The sequence below is a fragment of the Egretta garzetta genome, unplaced genomic scaffold (assembly GCF_000687185.1).
Source record: "Egretta garzetta isolate BGI_Z169 unplaced genomic scaffold, ASM68718v1 scaffold336, whole genome shotgun sequence".
Taxonomy (NCBI): Eukaryota; Metazoa; Chordata; class Aves; order Pelecaniformes; family Ardeidae; genus Egretta; species Egretta garzetta.
The window spans coordinates 611,883-639,755 of NW_009259966.1; the positions used below are offsets into that span (position 1 = coordinate 611,883).

Consider the following 27,873-nt stretch of genomic DNA (forward strand, 5'->3'; position numbering starts at 1 on the left):
GTTTGAACAGAAGCACACACATCATAACTTGCACATTTTGGTGCCTGACTAATTACTTCATAAATGCTTCTTCACTCTTGGGAAAAATTGCTGCATTTTGTTGGAAACAATACTTTTACTAGAGTACCATACAATGAATTGATTTGCTCCCTACTAAATTTGCTTTAATTCTTTTAACAAACCCCACAACATGGTATTTTTTGAGTGTTCTTCTAAAACCAAGGAAGAAAACACATATCAACTCAGGCATGCTTAAAACAAATGCCACCATTACCTTATTAATGTTCTCCACTTTTTTAATTAGAAAAATATATTTTTAAATATACTATAATGGAAGAAGGGCTTTAACCCCCTTTAACTTGATAATACAGAACATTTAACAATAAAAGTTGAAGGCAATATTAAGGTAAGACTTTTATAATTTTCAAGTGTTCTGTTGTCAGAAAACAGAGATGGTCATTTATAGCATGCTTTCAGCCTTTTTTGCCCCATGAGGCTATCAACTGCTATACAGAACTTGTCACACCACATTAAAGAATTGTGATTTTTAGTATAAAGTAAGGATTATTTTGCAAAGAAATTAGAGAACGTGAATATGGCAAAGAGCAACAAGCAAAAATAGCTTCAGCATTTTGTATAAAACTAAGTACAACATTCAACTTTTAAGATGACTACACGGAACTGTAACTTGCTGATTAAATGAGATTAACTACTGGATGTTCTTGTAGCAATAGTGCTTAGGAAGCAATGCAACAGTTGTATTTCACAGCTTATGAACAAAAGCAAGTATTGCTAACTATTTTCCCCACTTCGATAGCAGGATGCATCTCCTATCTCTATGACTTTGTCCTTCCTTGCCTACCTCATTAAACCCCTGCGCTTCTCTAAGAAGCAATGAAATACAGTTCATCTGATTCCAGCTTACTTCCTGACAATTAATAACTGAATAAAAGCACAGAACTATCTTTTCACTGTTAACCTCAAAAGTTTAAGAGAGTAGAACAGAGATGAAAGACAACCTAGCAAGGCTCACCACCTGGCAAACTTGCAGAACAACAATTAAAATACTAGTCTGAGTTGTAAATCAGAGTAACCTGAACTAGAGCTCACCACGTTTTTAAGTTACTTCTGTTACAATTAGGAACCACATTGATTTAATTTTCTTGTCTTCTAATACATCTTACAGACAGAAAAACAATGTGTATTACCTTTTGTACTAAATCTTTATAAAAGCACTTATGCTCCAAACTTCAGCACTGTGATAAATACTGTGAATGTAAGATGATGTCAATCGTTTTATTTCCCTGCCAAGCATTCTATAGATGAGAAAATGAAAGACTTGTTCCTAAGATTACTTACCCATGAAGTTCAGATAGCTCTCTCCTCCAAGCGCATGAGTAATGAGACGAATCATTTTATGAAGCTGTATTCCACGATCTATAACTGGAGTAAGAGGCGAGAGCACACTCATGTTTGTATACATCTCTGCATCCATCAGTCGAAACGCCAATGTCTTATCACCAACAAGCGCCTATAAAAATTAAAAGAAGAAAGTGAAGAAAACCCTTGGGGGTACTAGAAGTGTTTCTAACCTCCCTTTATTTTTTAAAGCACACACTCCATATCGTAAAGGGAGGACTCAAAGATTGGCAAGGAGTCAAGGACATGGCTCAGTGTGCACGATCCCTGTTCACAAAGAAAATATCTGGCCACTGCCAATGATCATCAGATCACAGTGACCTTACCTTCCAATTACTGCAACCTTCTATTGTGCGATGTGCAATCACGTGAGCATGTTAATATATTATCTGCTGCCAAAAAAAAGAAAGTATGTAAACTGAGGCAGGGACATCCCTGAGCTGAGCCTCGACTGGATGCCAGACCCAACTGCCTGTTTTCCCCTTGCAACCCTGCACATGGTCACTGGGGCTCCACACACCCATAGGAGTGTGAGTATATGATCAATAAACTAATAGGTGTCTAACCCCTGTGGTGGTCCTACATTTCACTTGATGGGACTGGACTGCATAATTACTTCTGAGAACCTTTTTGCCTACAGATATCAAATGCGACATGTTCACATCAACTCAATAAGTCACAAATGACCCACCATCTTGGAATTTTTATAGAGAAAACAGAAAATATGAAAGCAAACTTCTCAATTAAAAGTTCCTCAGATATACAAATAAAGGGCTATTGACAACACACCAGATTTGGAGATGCTGAGTGAATATGAAATGTTCATTTATATGCAATCAAGAATGTGATCGGTTTTCTGTGATTTCACACAAGACAGAAAAAACCCCAGTAATTTCTGTCTAAAAACAGTGACTGAATTACTAACTTGCTAGTGTTTACTGTTACTTGAGAAAGGCCACACAAACGCTGTGTAACAAGGATTATTCAAATACATTAGCATGCAGGTAGTTGAAAACATTTTGGTGCATTTGTATGTAAATAGCTAATTTTTGTTCAATTAGCCCAATTCTCATTTCATACTCTAGCATGAAAACTCACTAGATTCCAGAGGCACAGATAAGTTGTAAACAGGTCTAGCTGGAAAGCACCATCATCCTTTAGTTTTCCAACTAATGATATAACAACATATATAGGTAATTCCCTCAAGTAAAAACATAATATTTTTTAAAAAAATTCCTATGCAGCAATAGCAAGACTGAAGACTGCAGTGAACAATTCCAAGAAACAACTCTTCTCTCGACTCGGAATGTGGCATTTGTTAGTGTCACTTAATGTTCCCTAGTCTTTGCATTAGAAGAGAAGGCAAATGTTCCCTACTCATGTTTTCTATGCCAGCCATGATTTTATAAACTGTTTTCCTTCCCCCTTCAACAACCTCTTTTCTACCCTGAAGTCTTAGCCTATTTAGTTTCCTTCTTATGAAAACCAATCCACACCTGCTATTATTCTCACCATCTCCCTGTCGGCATTTTTTCCAGTTATGCTGTATATCCTTTGAGATAACAGGACCAAATCTGCCTCCAACGTTCAAGATGCACACAAACCATGAAAGACTGCAGCGGCATACTGATTTTGCTCTTTGCTCTCCATTCCATTCATAACGCAAAGTACTGTATTTGCTTTTTTGACAGCTATTAGCATTGAGTTGCTATTTTCATATGCTTGTTATAACCACAGGGCTCTGTATTCTGACTGGTAATAGTCAGCTCATAGCCCATTATTACATATAAGAAACTTGGAATTGTTTCAGCTCCTCATGAGCGTCACTTCAAGTACCTCCACACAGAGTTTTATCTACACCCCCATTTTGTTTCTCTATCTTGCTTTTCACATGTTCTGGTGTCCACCTTCAATCATCATAGTTAGCTTTTCCTTTTTTTTTTTTTTTCCTAAATTCAAAATAAATCGATCTTCTTCCTGTGTATGAGAGCCTAAAACAAAAAATACGTAGTGATATGGAGAACAACTCAATTGACAAAATACAGCATGAAAGACAAGAACAGCAACAGTAGTGTTGTATGTCATACTTTAGGATGAAGAATCAGCTTTTATAAAAGCAAATAATCATGGACTAGTATGCACTTCCAAGTAATAGCTGAAGCTCTTTAACAGGATTGGGGGCTGTTCTCTGAACACTGTGTAACCATCTGAGATAAGAATGTAAATAGGTACGCAAAAGGAAGCTGACAAATTCAGACATCTTTTTAGAATAAAATTAGGTCTCATTTTGGACTCTTCTGTAGACTTTTATTATAGAAGGTACAGAAAATAGAACCTTAAGCTCTATTACATAGAGAAAAGAGTTGAAAGTAGGTTACTTAAACCTTTTATTAGAAAATGGATTTATTTTTTAAAGTTCCTAATTTTAAAATTCTCAACCAATACATTTTCTGGTTCTTCAGAAACAACCATTACAAAAGATTGTGGGAGATGAGTGTTATCCAAACCTGTCATTACTTTTTCATTTTTCTGTATACAGAGCCATTACAATTGCTGTGTTTTGATTCAAACTGTTAAATAATATTTCAGTTAGATCTCTAAAGAGGATTGGTGTTTGTAATCCTTTCAGAGAGGAAACATCTTCTTGAAGGGAATACAACAGTTGCAAACCCTGATTCAGTGAACAAATTTGCTAAATTGTGATATTGCTAACACTTATCATACATAATGCTCCAGCTTGCTTTATGGAGACCAGATTTTCAAAAGTATGGATTATATGCCTTGCTACGTCCTATGACAGGCAGGCAAAACAAGAAGCTAGGACTCATTTCTTAAAAAAAAAAACAAACCAAACCAAAACAAAACGAAAACAAAAAACAAAAAACCCCAAAACACCAAAAAAACTCCCACCAAACCAAAAACTCTAAACTGAAAAATAACACCTACCCACTCCAAGCAGGATTCCTTTATTAAAAAAAAAAGATCAAAACAAAAACCCACAAGAAAACCCAAACAAAAAAAAAAAAGAGCAGTAGTCCAGATCTATCTTTCTGAAATTGTTGCCTATCCTTCTCAACTCTTGCCTCAATTTTTTAAAAAATCATCATCTTTTGCTTGCTCATATATAAACAAATAGATACAGTACCTGATCATGGCTCTCTGCATATGCAATGTACTTCTCTTCATACCGTCTGTTTGTTAACGTATGCACAATATTGCCCATATTCCAGTCTTCATCTTTCAGTTCCTTAATTATCTGCAAAAATAAAGAAAAGAGCATTGAAAAATTATTTCTGTTTTGACTAAAAGCACATTACTACCTTTCTTCATTATCTTGGCACAGAAATCTCTAATGAATTGCGAACTGTATTACTTAACATCTCCTACTCCAACTTCGGTGCAACAAGTTTTCACTGATAATCTGAAAAGACTTCTTCCTCTTGAATTCTGCTACATAAATATAATAACTAGAACATTTTGTTTCTCCTGTACTTCCACATATAAGCATGGACAATTGCACTTGCCATCTATCCCCTGAATCTTCTGATAGCAAGGGCACAATGCAATTGCTAGGAGCTGCAAGACAGCACTGTACCAAAAATAGGAGGGGGAGAGTGTGTGTGGGGGGAAATATGTGGGCACACACCTACCTACATGTGGCATTGAAAGAAGTCCTGTATTTCACATAACCCTGGCATATGGCAGCTTCCAACTATAGCTGAAGCACCGGGCTGTGAGGTAGAGACTGGATCACTGCAAGATAGCACTATTCTATTGCCATGAAGTACACAATAACACCAGAAGGTGCTCAGCACAGGGACTTGCATGTTCCCTGATCTGTGAATTCCTGGTCAGTTCCAAACCACAGGCTGAATACCAAAGCTTTGGAATACAAAACAAGCTTTGCTTTTTTTTTTTTTCTTTTTTTGTCATGCTAGCTCCCAATCTTTAGGAATTTAAATTAAATCACATCAATGGGAATTTTCTGCCTCATATGACACTATTTCCTCCCTCTTCTAAACCTAGTCCAATTTCAGTTAGTCCTTTCTTTTTTTCAGTAGAACTTTATATAGCTCCATTAATCACTATAACTTAAATACATATAGATAAATATATAGACATAAAAAAAGGCAACAGCATCAATATGGCTAATATGATGCTGTAAAATTTAACATTCTGATTGTAACTGGCCATGTACTCCTAAACAGTCGTGTGTGGGGTTTTTTGTTGGTTTTGGTTTTTTGAGGTTTTTTTAAATCTATAAATTCTGGCCCTGAAAACATTCTGGCCCCTATGCAGCATCATATTATGTACTAGATCAATCTTTAATGTGAACTAGTACAGCCACTGTTGTGACCATCAGCTTCTCATCTACTTTTACAGATCCTTCAGAATTACTTCATGGAACCCTGAAGATCCTTCAGGTCTACAACTCCTTTTAGGAAGTTGCCTAGAAAACTTGCAACTAACGGTACATACTTAAAAGCTGGAGAAAAATGAAAGCAAGCAGCCTCAAGTTTAATGATGCTGTCCCTGTTGGAAAAGCTGGCAAGTTTGTCTTCTAAATTAAAAGAAGGTTTGAAAACTGTTTTTCAATCTGCCCTCCACCTCCTAGTTACAGAAGTGAAAGATGCTGAAGATAAGTTAATTTGCTTTTTATTTTAAGCTACTCACTCCATTTATTGAAGCATTAATGCTCATATAAAACATTTATTGTTTTCAGATCATCATGATAGCCCAAGGGATTTGGATGCAATCTTCTATCTAACTGAAAAGCATTCTCTAAAACATCAGTAGAAGCCTTTTGAGATCATTTAGTGTTTTATGCCTTTTCTTGTGATTCTCTGTATTAAGGAAAAAGTGATTTAAATCCTTATCATAGTCAGTGTTTATTAGTATATTATAATTCTTGAAGAGCATTTACAGATTTTTATTATTTCTTTTGTAACCCCGCTGTACTGATTGCTGGTGTGTTTGTATAATTCACTTATATTTACTTTGGTTAAACTTTCAGCTCCGTCTATGTTCAATGCCAATTACTACGTCCAATTCCAGGAGGGTTCGTTGCATGTTTTCAGAGGGTTTTTTTAATATTTATATTCATATGGTTAACTTACTACCTACCTGTTCACATTCAGTATAGACTACACATTCTACAGCTGTTGCAAGATACAGGCTATTTCAAACAAAATGAGTCTGCATGTATTGTATGAAGAAAACAAATATCAGCTAGAATGCAAAGAACTGCCCCTGAACTTAAGCATCTTCTGAAACCCACATGATATCTTACAGCTCTCATTTCAGCCACTAATACCTGTGCTAAAGCCTGCCAGAATTTATTTCAACAGGGCATTAATAGAAGAGAGTAAAATTTGTCAGCAGGATTCAGGAGTGTTTTTGTGTACGCACAGAGAAACATCCCACTTTGAAGAGTAGAACATAATTTTTAAAAAGTTCTCACCTGTATCCACTTATCTGGAATAGCCATGGCTAGTCGATAATCAAACCCCCCTCCTCCCTCTGCAACAGGACGACAAAGAGCTGGCATTCCAGAAACATCCTTAAATAAAAAAAACCCACATGATTTGCATAGCATTGCAATTATTAGTTCAGATTTTCTATCATACAGTAATACTTCTATACAAACACACTGTAAACCCTAAACAGCTTCACAGATTGACCTGGGTAAGGGAGGGGGGAAAAAAACAATTAAAAAAAAAAATCAGTGAGCAGTTACTACACTCAGATTTACTGTCTGAATGCAAGAGTTACAGGGAAAACCATTATGAATTTTCACTTCACATACTCTACTACAAAATATTTTAATAGAGTAGATATCTGAGGGGGAAAAGACCTCCATAGATGCAGAATTTGATATAATTAGCTCTCTTGAGCTCCAAGTAATCAATAGAAAGTAGTCAACAAAAGACAAATTAAACCTTCATTTTGTTTATTGATGTTTTGCATAAGGAATGGCATAAAAATAAAAAGGATGACTATAAAGTACAGTAAGGAAGAAAAATACAATCTCTACCCTTGTCCTAAATGCACAAACCAAAAGCTAATGATCTAGCTAGCCCTGGAAAGTGACATGCTCTTACCACATAATTTTCCAGTTTCATATTGATGCAGGCTGATCATTCTTAAATTTGTAATCCAAAGTTCTTAAAATATTCATTTCACCATTTTATTAGACAATTATATTGCATAACATTCTTTTTCTAAAGTTAGCTTATCTGTATAGAAAATGCAAATCTCCAGTAATTGCAAAATATCTATCAGAACTCTATTTTATTAACTTATGTCAGTGAGAAGCCATTCCACCACAATGGTTATGGATTAACATACATCTCTTGCATCTAACACAAGAGAATTTATGGAATTAACTTCTGACTAGAACCAGGGCTTAATCAGGAAGCTCATTCTGGTTTGCTGGATCCAATCCAGTTTGCAATCCAGTTGCTGCATTAGGCTAGTGAAAAAGATATTTGCACTTGAAGTTATACATACATACGCATAGATGCACACACACACGCTGCCCCCCCCCCTTCCCCATACTGACACAGGTGAGGAGACCAACGGCATCATCATGAAGCTCATGGATGGCATCCTGGGGAGTGGAAGGCATGCCCGCCATCCAGAGGGACCCTGACTGGCTGGAGGAATTGATCAACAGCAAGCTCAGGAAGTTCAGCAAGGGCAATTTTCAAATCCTGCCCCTGGGATGGACTAAGCCCTGCATCCACAGAGGCTGGGGACTGCCGGGCTGGGGAGCAGCTCTGCTGGGAAGGCCCTGGGGCTCTAGGCCAGTAGCAAGCTGGGCATGAGCCACCAGCCTGCCCTGGCAGCAGAGTGGCCAGCAGTATCCTGGGCTGTATGAACAGCAAAGCCAGGAGATCGAAGGAGGGATCATATCCCTGTACTCAGCAGTTATTAGACCACACAGAAAACCGTGTCCACATTCCACATGCTGTAAATACCAAATAATGAAGCAGAAATTCTTCCCAAACTTTTAGATATTATAAAAAGAAGTTCAATAACTCTCCTAAATGAGTCAGAAAGGTTAAGAAACAGACTAATGCTCTCCAAGTTATGAAGCACAAGATGTGCTGAAGCAAAAGCTTTTCTCTGGACAAGGTCAGAGTGAAATTTAAGTAGCTCTTATCTACTATAGTAACAATTTTGAAAGCCAGACTTTTGGGAAGTAAAATTCCAAATTTAATACTATTTATATCTATCTATAGCTACAGATTTTACCTGAACACTAAAAAAAAAAAAAAATAAAAAAATTCAGTGTTATTTTCTTCAGTATATTTTCCACCAAATGTAAACAGCCAATGCCTAAGCATTTGTTCAGACCTTAGTTTGAAGTGAGCTGCATATAAAAAAAAGAAATCCCAGCAGTAGGGCTTTTTTGCCTGTTTGTTTTTGTAATACTTCAGGCATGATGTAATTTTACTTAACATTTTTTTCTTCTCATTACATACAAAACTTTTATCATAGCTTTATTTAGAAGGCCAAAATGAAAAATAAACATAGAGTCAGCTATACCTAAAAACTTAGAAATTACCAAGACAGTGAATACACAGAATATTAAAAAGCTGTAAAAATTATCAGTCAAATAATTAAGGAATATATTGTAATTAGTTATGGCTAGACAAAAACATTTTTCTCATGTGGCACTCATTCCTTCATCATTAGAGGCAAGCAGGCATTGACTTCTGTAATTTTCAATTATGTCAATAGTTTCTCCTTCTGAAATTCTCCTTTAACCATGCAGCACATGGATCAATTCTGCATTTCGTTAGTGGCTCCCCCAGGCAGAAAAATGACGTATTGAAGTAGAAACAGTTTTCAACTCAAGTAAGATAAACTGAAGACACATATTATTAAAAAACTCTTAGGCCAGGTGATACAAGCAGACTGAACTCAGAATTTCAATGGTACGGAATGCTTATAATCTAAGAGTACCTAGAAAATAAACAAATTTCACTTCAAATAAGCCTACAGTTCAATGAAACCATCTCAAGTTTACCAGTGATTGCTCACCAGATGCTGGTTTTGATAGCTTGTCATTAAGCTTTTAGCAGTGGTTGTCATGTAAAACTACCATAAGAAAGGAAGTTAAGCAACGTTTTGTTTTCTGAAGATAAATAGGGAACTCTTAAGCATTACAAAAAGTTTTAGTAGAAATCCATATAGTCCCTAATGATATCAGATAGATGCAACTTTTTCTTTAAACAAAAAGAATTACTTGAGCATAGTAACGGAAAAATCCTCAATGTTTACATGATTTTCCTTTTTTAGACAGAGAAAGCATCAGTGAAAACGTACCTATTCATGGAACTTTAATGCTCTGCTGTTTTGTACTATTAAAAATTCCACATGCCAATAATAATATTTTTCAGTCAAAAAAGTTTAATTGATTTCAATCAACTCAATTATTATAGACTATGTACTCCCTCAGAAACCTGGAGAAACTTAGTACTAAATTTAAATTAGTATGCACATTCAACATTTATAAACTTAAAGCATTTGTTTTGAAGGGGAATTGTCAATTATGCCAATATAATTCAAAATATGCAAAACATCACTAGGGCTGTTAATCTTTAGTTCCATGAAACACTAGTGACAAATGGCAATCATGCAAAAGCAATAAACTAATAAAACCAAATCTCACTACAAGTTCAAGATGATGAAGGAAAAAAAAAATCCCCATATTAATTAATGACCCATTAATGCAGAGAAAATTCCCAAAGTGCGTATTCCAGTTGGTTTTCCCCACAAGGCAAAGTCTGTCCACTAATTAATATTTCTCAGCTCATGTCACTCCTTGAGTACCCGAAATGTGACTTGATAATTAACAGGAAATTCATATCCCAAAGCAAACTAATCAATATTAATGTAATTGAGGATAGCAAATTCTGATCTTACCTCTGCTATGGTTATGCATTCTGGATGCAAGAAATTAATCATGTGGTTGGCCAGCATTAGATAACACAAAGCATCTTCATCCACATGTAGGCCAAAATACTCATTGTAATCTCCACTGAATCCTGTGCCTAATAAGAAAGAAAGTTTTAAAGTCTCTTTTTTTAAAAAGAAAAACAGATTTTGCAATATGCAGTTTTATAAGCACCAAATTTACTCATAATTCCAGATCTATCAATATAGCAGCACAACAAGACATTAGCAAATCTGGAAATATTGGAGCATTCAGTGAACTTTATGGTACTCTTTCCACAATATCAGAGCAGAAACAGGACTGCTGATGTTAGAGCTGATTAAATTACTTACCAATCCCATGATGGTGATACAACATAGATGTAACACCATCAAATCGGAAGCCATCAAAGCGATAGTCTTCAATCCACATTCTCAAATTAGACAGAAGGAATCTCAAAACTTCCCAGCTGAAATAACATTAATATATTTTATAAGCTTTAGAAACCTTGGGATCAACTACAGTTCCTTATAACATGTTCCCCAATTGCATATACAGTACATGTACTGAACATTTTACTGTTGTAATGACTTGTTCCCAGTTTTTCATTAGCCTTTTCCTAAAATGATTGTCTTCCTTAAATCTTTGTTTTTTATTGAACATAGTTTTAAGATTGAAGATAGTTGGTTAGGTAAAATTGTAAAATATCTATATAGACATCTAAACAGGTTAGTGTTTGAGCACACATATTACATTTTAACACCCATACTTGTCACTGTACTTTGCTTCTCTAAAATTGGTTATAACTCTGTGGGAAAAGATCTTGTAGAAATGGAAAGAAAATTATAACAGGTAAGATTTTTGTCCCCAATATTTTTTTTATGGACTTACAGCAATTCCTAGGCATAATAAAAGTTGAAAAGCTGTCCTCCCCTGTCCGTCTGTGTCGTCCGTCCCCCCCCCAATTATTCACAAATTACATGTCACCAGTACATTACCAAAGCACCTACTGTGTTGCAAATTTACACATTTGCAGAGTAAACCAACTTATAGAAATAGAGGAGGTATTTTTTGAAATTCAGGACAAGAGGAATGGGGTATAACACACACAAACAAAGCACGGACATGAAATCAAAAAGAGGTTCCAAAGCGAGTAAGCACATGGAGGCATTAGTGAACAAAATTTGTATCGAAGAACAAAATAGCTCCAGGAACAGTTTTCCTACTATTCATCACATCCTCTCTCAGGACACCTGTCTCAGTAGCTTCAAAGACCCCTCCCCCAATCTTGTTTCTACTGTTCACCCTCTGTGCCACTACCCTCTCTGCCTCAGATGCATCTCATGCAAGCTCTGGCTTCAAAATGCTCATCCATCTCAATCAGCCAACCATATAGGGTAACAAAACTTTTTTTGCCCACTTTTCAATCTTATGATTTCTCTCTAATCAATTTCCCAAGATAGCACAACTAAGACCCCACTTCCTACTAAGTTTCTGTTCAAAGGAGTGTAAACTCACAGCAGCACGCAGGGTCTCACCAACCACCCTCTGGTGGGCGCAATGGCAGGGGTACACCGAGCACAAAGCACACCAGCCAGCACTGCTGTTACAATTTACCTATGCACATAGTTGGCATAAGGCAGCAACGGAGACCCTTTCTACATTTCACTTCATCTAACAGAGGCTGGAGGCAGTAGACTTACGAGGGAATTATGACACAAGGAATAACCTCCACTTTGACAAAACAAATGTCCTCGCCTTCCTCCAAGAAACTTCCTCATATGAAGGGTGCTGGAAGTCTGGAGCTAGTGGTATTACATGAAGAGGTGGGGAGGCTGTGGACACATTATAAAGCTGGTAAAATCCTGATCTCACCTAATAGCCAACTCTTATTTACTTCAATATGATTATAATATTTCTCCTTTTCTTCCCATCTACTGCACACAGATATACACTAGTGCATGTAAAGACAGAAATATTACCAAAGCAAACCCTCCAAATTTAGGAAATATGAATCAGCTCAATGCTAATTGCTTCAGTTCAATACCTTTTCTGGCCATGCATTACATGACGAGTTTTTTTTTCCATCCCCATTGTCCCCCTGCCTCACCCCAAATCATCCAGTTCACAAGATAACACTATACTAGGAAGATCGCAGGAGCTTGTCTACAGAAGCTTTTATATATTTGCACTTCTCAGGTGAGATGACTTCCAATGAATGAACGATAGAGAGAACACGTTCTGATATTGAAAGGAATAGAAAGGTATCAGAAGTCCTACAAACTGGCAAGCTGGTCACAAAAATACAACTTTGTGTACATGCTTGCTGCATCTTTTTCTGACCCAGCATCAAATTTACAGAAAGCTGTTTGCTGCAAGCTAAACACTGTGAGCCAAAGTCAAAGCAGTATATTTATTGCAATACAGCAACTATCTCACACAGAATTAACATAACGCATATACAAAGAGTAGATAATTGCTACAAGCACCAGCCAGATTTAAGTTACTTCTTATCACAGACTGCTTGACTTTATAACCTTAAAGTTCTTAAGATGGTGAAGAGAATTTGTACATTTGTAAAACATACACAGAAATCCTCAAACAAATAACAAATGTAATTTTTTCCACCATTGTTGGCACTGAAGATTGATCTTTGGAAAAAGATGGAGAACCAGTATGAAAATAAATTGTAATGACTTTCACATGAAAAAGTGACTACAGATAAGAACAAACAAGATGAGTTTGTTGAACCAAAGAATTAGTTAGCAAATTGATGAGATCAAAAACCTGAGTAGGAGCAGCAGATGTTTTCCAACCATCTGATTGCATATGGGAGAGAAGATTGTAAATAAATAAATAAGCAAACAAACATATTAACTCTGATTCTAGTCTAAACTTGGAAAAATTCAACTTTAGGATAATTTCTAGGAATAATGTCAAATACTAGCAACCATACTGACTTTTAGAGAGATAACTACAGAGCTCTAAAACACGAGCCAGAACAACAATTTTTTTGAAACATGCAAATCACACAAACCATGGAGAGGTTCATGATTTCATCCAAGTCAATTTGTTTATGGGAACAGCAGCATTAGAAACAGAAGCTGACAGAAGTAACAAATAACTTTGCAGAAAGGCAGTAGAGGCCAAAATCATAGCATAATTGAAATACATCCATCGTATAAGCAATAATTCGGGAACATTTCTAATAGAAGTACATTCTCGTAATTTTACAGACAGATATAGAAACAGGATAGCATTCATTAAGAATGTAATTTCTTTGGGGAAAAAGCTGTATCTTGAATTATATCCTAACAGTCTCTCACATTTTTGCATACCAGAAAATTGAGAAACTTCCTTCATTGCATGCATGATCTAAGAGAGGAAAATATATGCTGTATTATCATTAAGGAACAGAATGATTTACACTGTAAGAAATTTAAGTAATTCACGATTCACTCAGACATCATTCAAAACAAAGAAGGTCTTTGCAGAGAAGTCTTGCTGGATTTTTTTTTCTCCCCTTTGGGGCCAATAGCTCACACATTTAAAAAAAACTATTTCTCATTTGAAAAAGCATATCTAGCTAGATGACCTGGTTTCACAAGGTGATGAGAAATTTAACAGCTTTCCTATACTAGGTCAGCAGAAAAACCTGTGAAATTGTTTACAAGTCACACTCAATTTACTTTTTTTCTTCCTGTATTAATAAAGCAAATTAATTATTTACCGTAAGAATTCTAAATTCCAATCCATTATGAACATCAAATATTTAGATGCAAGTAATGCATTTAAACCAGTTAATTTCAACACTATGGACAAAAGAATAATATTGGCTGTACCTAAACCAGTTTGAAGCTGCAATTCTTGAACCATATTAATGCTGACATTCGAAACTGCATTTATTATTATGTATTATAGAAAATGAGGGGAACTGCTGACCTTATAAGAATATAGACTTTGATGATGATTTACCTGTTTGCTACTCTTAGCGTTTAATTAACTTAACACATAGTAGCACTGAATTGCTAAAATAGTATTTTTCAAATTATCCCCAAATATTTCAACAGCTGACTGGCTTAAATTCTACCAATGGATTGCTAAACAAAGAAACTGGCCCTCTGTCTGATAATGCTAACTTTCAGTGGATCTGGTCAAGTTATTTTATGAACTAAACATCCAGATTTGACAGAGATGTTCTTTTTTCACCACTGTTAACAAGTATACACCAGTTTGCCTGTTATTTAGATGCACTTTGTTTGATCAGAGTGATACAGAAGGGCAACCAGTCTTGTCCTATTTGGAAAACAATAAAAACAATGAACTCTCTGTATTTCAACCTCACCTCCTTCATTTACATCGAGAAGTAATTCCTCACTGTCCTCTGGGCACTATTGTTGCCAAGACATCTCTAGCCATAAGAGATTGAGAAGTTGAAGCAGTGCACCAGGTGCCCACTTTTTAGCCAAGGGACAATCCTGACCCACACTGCTAGACTGCTCTTGATACCTGCACTCACAATTACACCCAACACCATTCTGTGGGAACACACATATCTCTACCAGTCAACAGAATATGACACAGTCATTAAAAGACCAAAAGAGCTTCTGCTTGGTGATCCAAGGTGCATTATGCCTCCAAAATGAACAGTGCAGACAAAGAGCTAGCCTCCTGGTACATATGATAACCTGTGAGCAGACAGGGTCGGCAGCAACACGTTGCTTCCCCTGTATCAATCCCAAGAAGCAGCAGAAGCACTAAATTAATTTTTTTCCCCACAGTAACAACCAGAGGGAATGATGTAGAGTGCTACTTTTTCTGGACCTAGGATTTCTGAAGGTGCATTGCATGACTGCATCCTGTACAGCCAGAAAAGAAACAAGCCATTCTATTTCAGCAATATCAAGCCTACTCACATTTCAAAGTTAATATTTGGACACACAACTTTTAAGAAAAACACTTATTCTGAAAACAAGTAATACTAATTATTGGTAATGACACAGATATCCATAGGTGAGAAGTTACAGGAGACTAAAGCTTTCAGTTTAACATGCACTGAATTATAAACGTGATTTTAAAATAAGACAACAACTGACAAAAAAAACCCTGAGGACAGTGTCCTCTCTACACTCCAACTTCCAGTTCCAGGAGAATTTAGCTGGTAAAGGTTTTCAGCATGGCTACAACATTCTTGCAGTATTCTTGAACAATTCTCCATGGTGGCACAGTATTTTGCATTATTAATATGATGACATTGATTTTTTAACATCCCTACTACAAGCAACGAACCCAAAAGACAATCAGTGTGGTCATGACCCCTTTGGTCAAGCAGTTCAAGCCATTGCACAGTGAAGGTGATCCATAGGCCAAGAGAGGTTAGATGCACAAGTTGTAAGGTCTCTACTTCTCATCCATCACAATCTTGTACATGGGTGAGGCCCGAAATTAACACTTTCAATAGGAGTAGATCTTTACTCACACAAAGCTTGGAAAGACGTTACCCATACTGCATGGATTATAACTGCACTTTCTTGGTCAAGCTAATGGGGTTAGTTCCCAATTCTTTAAGTTTCCCACTGCTACTGGCTCAAGACTTCCTTAACAGGTTACTCCGATCATTAAAGAAGATTGATCTGTAACTCTTTCAGCAATATCAGTGATAGAGAGCACCACTTTTTTCCCCTGAAGCTTCTGAATTTATAATAAATATTAGCTTTAGATCTAGCTCCTTGAGCTTTTTTCTCAGATTTATCAAATATCTTAATTACTACCCTACTGTGTTCTCCTTCCCCACTTACTGTTTACAATCAATTGCTTATCACTTTACCTCTGTTGTCTGCATTGTGAGATTCTGTTTGTTTGAAAGAAAAATGGATCCATACCATGACCTTTCTGTTTCACTTGATTGGATTATGCTTGCTTTGCTACCTGTATAGAATTGGCAACACTGAAAGTAGACAATTTATATACTGAGATACAGCAAATACGTTGACAGTGACAAACAAAAGACTTGTAACCTTTGGTCTTTGGTCTGCAAAGCAGCTTTTTCTTTTAAATGACATTTCAAATTAAAAAAGTATTAAACACAAGTAATGGTGCATTACAGATGTCAGAGTTACGTCTTTCCTTAAGGTCCAGTATGACACCAAAAACATTTTAAAAAGTTTGAATCGCTGTTTAGATAGCTTAGTCTAAAAATTTCATGGTCAACTCTCTTTGCAGCTAATGAAAAGTCCTAACTTAGGGAATTTTGATTTGACATTACAAGCTCTCAGGACCCAACAACAGAACAAAGAGGACCCACTATGGAAGACAAATGCACATAGGTCACTGAAAGTGGATGAAAGGTTTTGACAAACTGTAACTTCTATGCAATAAAAGCTTTAAAAGTATTTGCCTGCTCAGGTTCATGCACAAGTAAACAATACTCTGATATCAGTAAGGGAAGAAAGAGCTACATTAAGGACACATGAAAGAATCTGATCTATAAGGAAGAAATTAATAAAAACAACACTACATGTCTGAAATCAGAAGAGACGAGCAAAGCTGTGTACTAAAAGGCAGGCATTTGAAAGCATACCAAATCTTAAACTCAGGAGGTACAGGGACAACATCCCTCTAAAGCAGCACTAGATTACCTGACTTGACAAATGTTAACCCATCTGTGCCTGTCCCAGATAATCAGCCTCCTACTGAATCTCAATGAAGACCAGAGGTCTGCAACAGAACACAGCAAGTGTTCTAAACTGGTCTGAAGTACACAGCCTACCCTGAGGCCAGAGGAGAATGCAGTCCTTATTATGAAAAGTCTGAAACACTAGACCAGTAATTAGGACGGGGTCTCAGTATGGCCTTGTGATTGTGAAAAACTTTTATACTAAAGCTTTCTGGATTCACAGCCAATACTGTGACCCTTGGGAATGTTTTGCTACCCGAAGAGACAATGAAAAAAGGTAAATGGCCCTCATGGTCTTAAAGCAAAGACCTACAGGAAGACATGTCATTCCTAATTTATCTTGTCACAGTGAGGTGGCAAAATGTCACAAAGTGTATGTGACCTGTTAACAGTCCCCCTAAGTCATCTTCTGGTCAGGTATGTGAGTACCAATCTCATCATTAAGTCTACCAGCTGTGAGAAGAGGAGTGGTGGTAGCAAAACCCAGCACTTGTTCAGGTCAATGTCTACAAAACCTTCACACACATAGTGATTGGCATCACTAAGCCAGACAGCAATTTCCACTGGGAAAAATTCCCTCTGCACAGATGTGCAAAAGGTCAGGGCGTTTTGCTTTGCTTTTGTTTTCAACAAAAAGGGTGCTTAAAGCTAGTAATGGTCACCAATGCCAGTTTTCTCAGTAGGAGCTGAACTTCTGAGGAACTGCTTAAGCAACTTTCCCAACTACAGCAGTTACCGTTACACAGTTGATTCCCAGAAGAGTGAAGTTTCCAAATGGCTTGAGATTAGGGTAAAGAATCTCTGAGCTTTCTAAGAAACTGGAAAATAGACAGGAGAAGGTAGACACAAACATGGCCAGATGTGGATAAGCCAGTCATGTTTTTAAGGAAGCCAAGATTCTGTCTTTCCAATTCCAGGATGGTATTAGGTCATTTTGAACACAACAGTTTTCAGGCACATATTTCTCACAACTTCTCAATGCCTCTCACTCGTAGAAAGAATCACATCAAATTAAGATGAAAGACAGATGACTGTAGGAAAGAAAGACCTTTCACCACAGCCACTTGCTCTTAGCTGTTTTGAACATTTTTGCAGAAGGACACAGATCTTTGACAAGGGCTGATAGGAAAAAATGGCTTTCTATGTTTTTACAGGACATTATTCCATTAAGTTGGATTGTGTAAAAATGCTAAAAATAAAACCCAACAGATGACTAGTGCCTCACTACCACGAGCAGTAAGAAAGAAGAGGCAGTTGAGACCTCCCATTATTTAGAAATCTGTGCTGGAGAAATGCTTTGTTTCATTTGTAAGGTTAAATGAATAACAAACATGTAACCTGGCCACATCTAAGTCTAGAAGGTGGTTTTATTCTTAGCCACAGAAATTGAGGACTTATTTAAGCCATCGTTATTAGAAAGCCAATGGTATTACATTATTACAAGACTATAACAAATAAGTCACTGAAAGACTGAAAGTTTCCTACAACAGTCAAAAATAAAGGGAACTTTTATGAATACGTGCTGCAGAAGACAATCCTTAATTATTTAAGTAGTGTTACAAAAAAGTCATGAGAAGTCAAAATGTAAGAAGGATTATTTTCAAATTTGGAACATTTGTTCAGTGAGGATCTGAAGTCCTTTCAGAAACTAAATCATACCAGTTTCTATCAGAAAACATAAAAGTTAATACCAGTAAATTAATTGCATACAGGATTGCACAAGTATTTCTATACTGCCCTTTTCATGGGCAAAACTCCAATTCTGTGGAAGCCACCTTTCTATTTAAAAATTCTAATAAGCAGAACACTGGTTATTATATCATGTATTTTGTGACATCCAATAATCAAGCTATAACTTGATATTCTGAGAAATAAAAGTGAATAAATGTAAAATACTAAATATTAAGAAATAAAAATAAAAAACCTGGTTTAATTATAGTTTAAAATGTTTCACTTAACTATAGCTTTTCATTTTTTCTGGGAAGAGTAAACAAGAACAGCAGCTTTGAAGATGCAGAGAATTTTCCATTTTAGTTAAAATTATTATTCTAGAGTGCCATACCAGACATTACCCCTTCTAGAAGTATTAATCCTGATCCCCGTAAACCCAGTGTTCTGCAGGGAGAAAGCACTTTTACTCCCTATGCTGTAACAATGCAATAGCAATATGCATTTATTAGACTTGATTAATATTCAATAATTACTTAGGGAAAATGATTTCTTAGAATAGGCACTTCCTTTATTCAAATACAAGCAGTAGTTCTGAAGCCCCCAAGAAAATATTTAGGGTTTTTTTTCCCCCCTCAAAATTCTACTTCATCTGATGGCACAAAGTAGCACTATACAGTAAGGTCCGTCAGGAGCTATTGGCACAGATGATACAATACACAGTTAAATTAGAGTGACTGAACATGTGCTAGGTAAACAGTGACAGATAGTCTAACATTTTGTCGGGGGCGGGGAAGATGATGTTTCTCCTTCTTGCAGGTTCTCCCAAAGTCGCTATAACTGACCCCAGGGACATACCGCTGCTGTGTGCCCTTGGCAGCTGATTCCTCTCAAGCACCAGCCAACAAGTAAGAGCAGCCCCACTCATGCACTGCACAAGCACCGAACACTGATTGTCTGCCCACAGACATGTGCACACACCAAGAAGTTACAGCTAACCGAAAACTGTTAAGAAGCTTTGCACACAAAAAGGCAAGCATTCTTTGGTGCGTATGAGAGCTGGGCTCAACCAAGCAAAAGGTAAGATTCTGATGCATGGGGTCAGGAAGTTGTTTTCTCCTCTGAATTTCCCAATAGTCAAGTGCTTAGAAGTTTGATGTATGTTTTGGAAAGATCCATCAATTTAATTTAGCGGGTTAATTCTGCATTAACTACCTCCATTGTATTTTGCCAATGAATTAAACATGTTTATGAATATATTCACATGACTTCACTGAAATGCCATCTACACAAAAAGACAAATTTTCTCCTCAAACCAACTCTGGACTATATCATAGAATCACAGAATCGTCTAGGTTGGAAAAGACCTTTAAGATCATCAAGTCCAACCGTTAACCTAACCCTGCCATCCCACCATTAAACCATGTCCCTAAGCACCTCATCTACTATATCTAGGTTTATTGTATCTAGTAAGCAGCAGAGCATCCTAGACTTAAATTTTTTCAGGCCAGTCTTATCTACACCTGATAGGAGTAAACCAAATAATATCAAATAAAGCATTCAGTTATTTGTCATAAAAATTGAAGCAATAACTCAAGCATTACTCAGTAAAGGTTATGTCCTGCAAAATGTGAATGTAAGAGCAGCCTTGGAGGCAAAGAAGATACGTACTTATTGTAATGAAATTTAATATTCTTGATGCTTTTTTGCTCAGGGGGCTTCCTTAAGTAAATAGGGAAAAAAAAAATTAAGTACTGAAGAGAGTTACCTGCAGTTTTAACAGAGCCTCCAGGATACACACATTTTAAAATATAGAATGTCTCAAAAGTAAAGTTACAAAACCCTTTACAGTGCTGATAAAGCCTACATGGATTTCAGCTATGATTTGGATAACATTAGTACTTCTACCACTCATGTTCTACACAACTAAATTGTACACTGGTTAAAAAAAAAAAACTCTTTAGAAAAATTTAAAATGCTTTTTTTTTTCCAAAATAGATTTCTTAGCAAATACTAGATTTGTTTAGTCACATAATCAGCCTTGAAAAATAACAAACAAAATTTGTTGTTCTGCAACACAAAACTAAATCACAACATTTTTTAAAGGTACCATCAGAATTTTGCATACAATTTAATGCAATTTACAATTTCCATAATTGAACTGAGATCTCAAACACTTCTAAGTAGTTTTCTGTTCAACACTGGGTTCACTTTCAAATTAAGCCTAAATGCAGTGTAGAAATAGCCAAACATATCAGGTGACCCAAGGTCTTAAACAGGCCGTTATCCTGAACTTTCCCCAGAAAACAGCACCAGAGTTAAGAACGGGACTGGTGAAAAAAATCAAACTCCAAGAGATATTTAACTACATTGTTGTGAGGTGGCTTTTTGTCCCCTAAAATAGTATGCTATTATACACATCTACAAGAATAGAAACTGATTTTCTTTGACTTCTTATATTCCACACATAGGAAACCAAAATTATACTCTCAATCAATTCATTCAGTTAGCAGTGACAAAACATTAAATACCTGGCAAATTATTAACATTTTTAAGCTCTACTTTCTCAAAGCCATCTTATTTAAAGCCTGAAACAGTGTCTTCTGTAAATCTAATTTCATTTATTACTTTAAAATAGTGGTTCCCAAATTGAGACTCACACAAGTGACTTCAAAGGGACACTGAAGAAATGCATGGTTCACTGCCTTTCCCTTGGTATTTCCTACCTGACCAACTGCTCCCAACCTTTTGTCTGAACCAAACAGCATCTCCTGCAACCATGCAGTTCAGCCACAGCTGAAAAATGCTGCTGTGACCTCCACCCAAGTCAAGGTAGGATTTTGAGCATGCTCCCTCCCTCAAACATGCAGAAACCAAAGGTACAGCTGACAGTGCGATAGCCTTTCTCTTTGCTGGTGGTAAACACAAAGTGTAAGAACGCCAACCTAAAACCAAACACACATACAAAATATTTAAAGCATTAGTATTATGCCTGTACCTTCCAGATGAAAATACAGACTGTTTTCATTTGAATTCAGGTGGAAGTTTTGGGGTTTCTAATGCTAATGAATAGCAACAGGAATTTAAGCAGCGTAGAAGTAACATTCTTCATAAAAGAGAACATTCTGAAAACTCCAAAGGAAAATCAAAGAAGTCCAAGCAAGAAGAGCAGACCTCTGGCCTTGAGAAAATTCCAGCATTAAGATAAACATATCACCAAATATCTGGTTTTCGAAAAAGTTAAGTGCACTGATGAATCAGAAGTCTTTTCTGCCTGCAGATGACTTGATGATCTTAAAGGTCTTTTCCAACCTAGACGATTCTATGATAGCGAACCACAGTTGCTAGTGTGATAACAGAAAGACTCAGATTCACATACACCAGGAACACACTAACAAAATCCTATCAATCTACCACTCAGTGTCCGTACTATTACAATTTACTTTTTTTTTTAAATAGGTAATTACCTTGAAAACCCAAAATCAAAACATTAGTCCTCTAGCAATGAACTGTCAGCTACTTTTTTTTTTTTTTAATGTTCCAAAACCAACCTCATCAGGAATAATTATCACATACAGAAGCCTGAAAAGGGGGTGACTCTTGCATTTTACCATCCTAGGACTTCTACTTAGAAGACATTATCTGAATATCCTTTTACTTTAGTCTCTCAGACATACTGGACCCCTGAAGTCTGTTGCCATTCTGTATTTTATTGACCAAAAGTCTATCCTTCCCTTCCCCCCAACTAGACAGTTGGTAGCAATGCCAAATCTGTAAAAGGAGAAGGGAACTTTATGATGCGTAGCAGCATTAGTTATCAGTCATCATCCAGCACAGACATTACAGGAGGCTTCCGAGATACTGACTCCATGTCCCGAATTGCAATTTACTGATTTCCTCCCTGGGGAAGCAGGGGGTAAGAAAAGTTCACTCTTTATACTAGTAGTATCTAATCCAAACCTTAGATTATTTCCTCTCACACTTCCAGATTGTTATCGTCAGCATAAACAATTACTCTGGATACCATCCAAAATGTTCTTTTAAGCACCACGGGACAAGACTGCTCAGTTACATGACAGACTTCAGCATGAAGGGCAGAGAAGTTTGTACAACAAATTGTTACTCTCACAGAAAAGGAGGCTTCCATTGGAAGGCTCAGAGAGCCTTGAGACTGTCTTATATCATCCTTAGTATGAGATTTGGGAAATGACTGCAGAGGTACACAGCCATCTGGCAAAACCCATTAACGCATGCATCAGCCCCTATTATCTTTCAGCAACCACAAAGCGCAAAGCTGTTGCACTTGCAAAGAACAGCACAGAAGACCACAAGTACAGGGTTCATATTAAATAAGGAATCTATTCTTAAGCACACTGCAGTATATCTCAATTTGCTGCACTTTTAAAAGTTATATTCTTCATGAATTTAATTAAAGCTATTAGCTCATCTGACGCTGTGCCAACAGAGTTGAGAACTTGCAAGTGTACTGCTTTCTGTATGTTTCATATATACTCTTTCACATAAGAGAACTGAAAACAGGTTTATATGTAAAGACAGTTTTAATCTCAATTTCTTACTAGATACTACTATTCAGCTATATAATTTGTACTTCATGAAGATTAATGTAAGAACAATAAGCACATTTATAATAGATTGTTACAGAAACTTTATTTAGTATATAGTACATAGCAATATTATTTGAACTGTCTCTGGCAAAAATAGCTAGAATGCCATTTTTGTATTGATTCACAGCTATGCTTTGTTTTATTTATGATTCTATTTTTTAAAAATTAAGCACCTATTTTAAAACCTTTTGCGATCTGAACATAAGCTTTAACATACCCACTACCTTTCTATAGCCACCAAATTTTTAAGTTCCACCAAAGACATCTGGGAAAGAAACTGTGCCAAAATGTATTCAGTTGTACTCCACTAATCCACTGAAATTAAATTGTGATAAGGGAAACCTCAGATAGCATCTTGAAAATATTCAGAGTTAGAATAATCAGTGTCCTTATATTAGATATAAATTACAACAAGCATACACTACTTTTCAAAATAAGCTGTAGAGAGTTTTAAAACAAAACACTCCTCCACACCCCAAAAAGCTTCCAGTACTGTATTGACTTGAAAATGTAAATACAGAAGTGGAAATTCACAAGACAAGGCAACGCTATCTTTTACTAACCAATTTATATTTTTGAAAGATGTCCGATTAGTGCACTAGAACTTGTATATTAATTACAGAATGGTTTGGGTTGGACAAGACCTTAAAGATCATCTAGTCCAAGCCCATGCCATGGGCAGGGACATCTTTCACTAGATCAGGTTGCTCAGAGCCCCATCCAGCCTGACCCTGAACACTTCCAATGATGTGGCATACACAGCTTTTCTGGGCAACCTGTGCCCCTGTCTCACCACCGTCATTGTAAAAAATGTCTTCCTGACGTCCAGTCTAAATCCACTTTCTTTCAGTTTAAAACCATTGCCCCTTGTCTTGTCACCACAGGCCTTGGTAAAAAGTCTCTCTCCATCTTCCTTATAAGCCCCCCTGTAAGTATTAAAAGGCCACAGTAAGGTCTCCCCAGCACCTCCTCTTCTACAGCCTGGAGAACCCCAACTCTCTCAGCCATTCTTCATAGGAGAGACATTCTAGCCCTCTGATCATTTTTGTGGCCCTCCTCGGGACCAGTTCTAACAGGTTCTTGCCTGTCTTGTGCTGGGGACCCCAGAACTGGATGCAGTACTCCAGGTGGGGTCTTGTAAGAGCAGAAGTAGGTGGGGGGAAATCACCTCCCTCAACCTGCTGGCCACGCTTCTTTTGATGCAGCCCAGGGTACAACCGGCTTTCCAGGCTGCAAGCGCACATTGCCAGTTCATGTCCCATTTTTCATCCATCAGTGTCCCCACAGTATTGATACCAGGGATTGCCCCAGCACAGGACCTTGCACTTGGCCTTGCTGAACTTCCTGAGGTTCATGCATGCCCGCCCCCCCCAGCCTGTCAAGGCCCCTCTGGATGGCATCCCTTCCCTCAAGCGAGTCAAGTGCACCACTCAGCCTGGTGTCATCCACAAACTTGTTGAGATTGTACTCAATCCCACTGCCTACGACATTAATAAAGATAGTGTGATACCAGTCCCAATACAGACCCCTGAGGGACACCACTTGTTCCTGATCTCCATTTAGATGTATTAATCTACCAGTATAATTAATATACTGGAAATATGTATTTAACAGGTTTTTCCATTAAATTCCATTATTTTAATCTAAAATAAAACCAACTGTTCCTACTATAGCTATCTCCTATTTCAGACCATATTTCAGCGAACTATTACTGATCCAACATAAGAGGTAGCAGAATGATAGGAACTTTTGATTAAAATACATCTGGAGTGGGAACTTCATAATCTTGTTAAAAACAGATTTTATTGCCTAGGCCAGGATAAAATAGGAAGAGAACCTAAAGCTAAGAGTCTCTGAAATATTTTAAAACAAGTCTGCCCTTGCATATATTGACAGTTCAGCATTACAGGCAAACTAGTTGCTTATACCATGCACTTAATGAAGACATTCTTTCTAATCAAATCTTTTGTTTTTCCAAACTTGGATGATGACGGTGCTGTGCTAATAACAACTGCAGATGCAACCTGCAGAACACTCATTCTTTCCAATACACAATTAATTAGTTTATAAGAATGCTATTTCACACTACTTTCTCTAAGTCACTAGCTTTGTTAGCCAATGTTGGATAGGCATTAGAAGGAACAAACAGCTTTAAATTTGTTTCCGTTTATCCATTTCCTGATAAACTTCCAGTTTCCTCCTCCCTTAACCTAATGGCAAAATTACCTTCAATTTCTCGCAACATAGTCAAAGATTTTCATCTTTCCTAATGCCCTGATCCAAGTGGTGGCAAAGGAAGCCTGAAAACATTGATAATGTAACTTCTAGCGTTTCGTAGCCGAATTCTTTTTTCTTCTCCAAAAAAGCATTCACTTTGTAAGTAATATTTGGGGTTTAAGTATCAATCTCAGATTGGTCATAAGCCCCCAACTGCTCCTTAGGCCTTGGTTTAAATATTTATTTCTATTTTGTAGGAAGAGAAATATAGAATTTCAGATTACAGGTTAGTGAAAAAAGCCTAAAAATCTGGAGCAATAAACATTAAACTCGCAAACCAGAAGACAGGAGGAGAAAAAGCAGTGGAAGTCTTTCGGAACTTTTTTGTTTTTCTCTAGTGTTTGGCTGACTATTTGATTACTCAGATTCACCAATTCCTGAACATAGAACGTATCTAGGGAATCTAATGCCAAGAGCTAAATTTCAACAGCAAAAAAGGAATTTCGCTTATCCTTTTTGTCTGTAAGACCAACTGTATGTTTAGCAACTTGAAAACTTATTTATTTCCTTAATTTAAACATCAACTTTAAGCATTTGTTTCTGAATGTCCAAAATCCATTTCAAACTAAATAAATTTAAAAACCCCCATCAATTCTAAATTACATAATGCAGAATATAAGGTGTTTAGTCACAGCTATGAGCCAAACTTTTAGAACTCATTCTTTCAGACAACCTTGGTATATGAAGCAATAAAACATGTAAAAATTTCCTTTGAATGAACAATTCTATTCCATTATTATTTATTACAATTACTTACCATTCTGACTAATATGGTGTCATAATAAATGAAACAAGAACTTTTTTTTTTTTTTTTTACCTTCAGGGAAGAAGAGAGGGGAGAGAAGGCAAGGCAGAATTTAGCACTGCCTCCACCTGCTTGCAAAAGGTCAGGGTATGAAAATACAATGCTGACCAAAACAAGTATCTCAACTGAATAGTCCTGATAGGGATGATTTTACTTCCAGTTGTGGTTTAGTAATGAATGGATACTTTCCTCAAAAGTCACCATTTTCTCTTACTGTATTAGAAAACTGTCTTAGAAAACTTAGGTATACACTAATAATAATAAGCCCGTGCTAAAATGTATTCTACGAGTTTATACCCTAATCAAAGGTGTGCTACAGTGTTAATAAACTAAATAACAGCAAGTAGAATAAAGCTGATCACTGTAAAGCACCGAAGAAAACAGTCGATGATAACGACAATCTCTGGAGCTTTGTCGGTTAAAGATACAGACCCCAGGTTCTAGCTGCGCCAGATGCTCATTTTGGCAGGGTGGAAGGAATATAGCTTCACCCCACATCATGAAGGGACAAATTCTATAGTGTTCACATAAATCCCTCCAGCCAAGTAACGGTGATCTAATGTGTTTATTTAACCAGGAAAGTGACAACAGTCATTACTTTACTTTCGAAAGAGAATAAAGACAGCAAAGAGCATTCTCCTCTTTGTTGTGAAGCCCTTTGATATGTACCCTCACTTAAACAGACTTAGTGCAATGACTAAATATAATATATATACAAAACCCCCATACTTTTGCTTTGTAATTCTCCAGAGAGCTTCCATTCCCAGCTCCTTGTTTTAACAGATTAAGACATCTCCTACAGAAGAAAATTACTAGAGCACACGGCAGTGACTTATTATATGGATGTGTCTTTTCATTCCTGTGTTTATTTGTTCATATATACCTATCCTTTTAGCTACATTTGACAGGACTCTTACATCACAATAACCAGACTGAAGAAATCGGGGAGGAGTAAGGTCTATAGAGTATTTATTACTAGTACATTTACTTTTCTCACTCCTAACTAAACTCATTAAGTTAATCACATTAGAATAACTTAGAAAAAAACTTTTGCATCAGCTATCTAAACTAATAATGGAAACCCAGCTGCTGAGAGGAAGCCCAGCCATGGCACCCTCACGTCAGAAGGCTACATCTAATCTGCTGGTCAGAAAGGAAGCCTCAACGCGGACTGAGGTCCTTGGAAAGCACGCAGCCGTCCAGGTCTCTGGCTGCAGGGAGTGCCACCAGCTGGCGCTGGAAACAGACACAAGCAAGGGCAACACCTGCATAAGATGTGACCAAGTGGACTACCTACTCTGCCTGGTGGCAGAGCTAAGAGAAGAGGTAGACAGGCTGTGGAGCATCAGGGAAGCGGAGCAGGAAATAGACTGGTGGAGCCGCACCCTGTCCTCTCAGATATCTATGCAGGAGCAGCCACCAAAAAAGGCCCCGGATGAAAGGGAACTAGCATCCCCCC

The 27,873-nt window shown here is 37.0% G+C and overlaps 1 protein-coding gene across 2 annotated transcripts in view; it reads right to left on the bottom strand.

The window, feature by feature from the left end:
- GBE1 (1,4-alpha-glucan branching enzyme 1) overlaps positions 1–27,873 on the bottom strand; it is a 135,025-nt gene that overhangs the window by 59,984 nt on the left and 47,168 nt on the right. For both annotated transcript variants that reach the window (XM_035895727.1, XM_035895726.1), the window contains exons 7-11: positions 10,717–10,832; positions 10,354–10,481; positions 6,881–6,979; positions 4,565–4,675; positions 1,360–1,531 (exon numbers count right to left, since the gene is read on the bottom strand). In XM_035895727.1, coding sequence (XP_035751620.1) covers positions 1,360–1,531; positions 4,565–4,675; positions 6,881–6,979; positions 10,354–10,481; positions 10,717–10,832 — 626 coding nt within the window. The remainder of the gene's footprint in view (positions 1–1,359; positions 1,532–4,564; positions 4,676–6,880; positions 6,980–10,353; positions 10,482–10,716; positions 10,833–27,873) is intronic.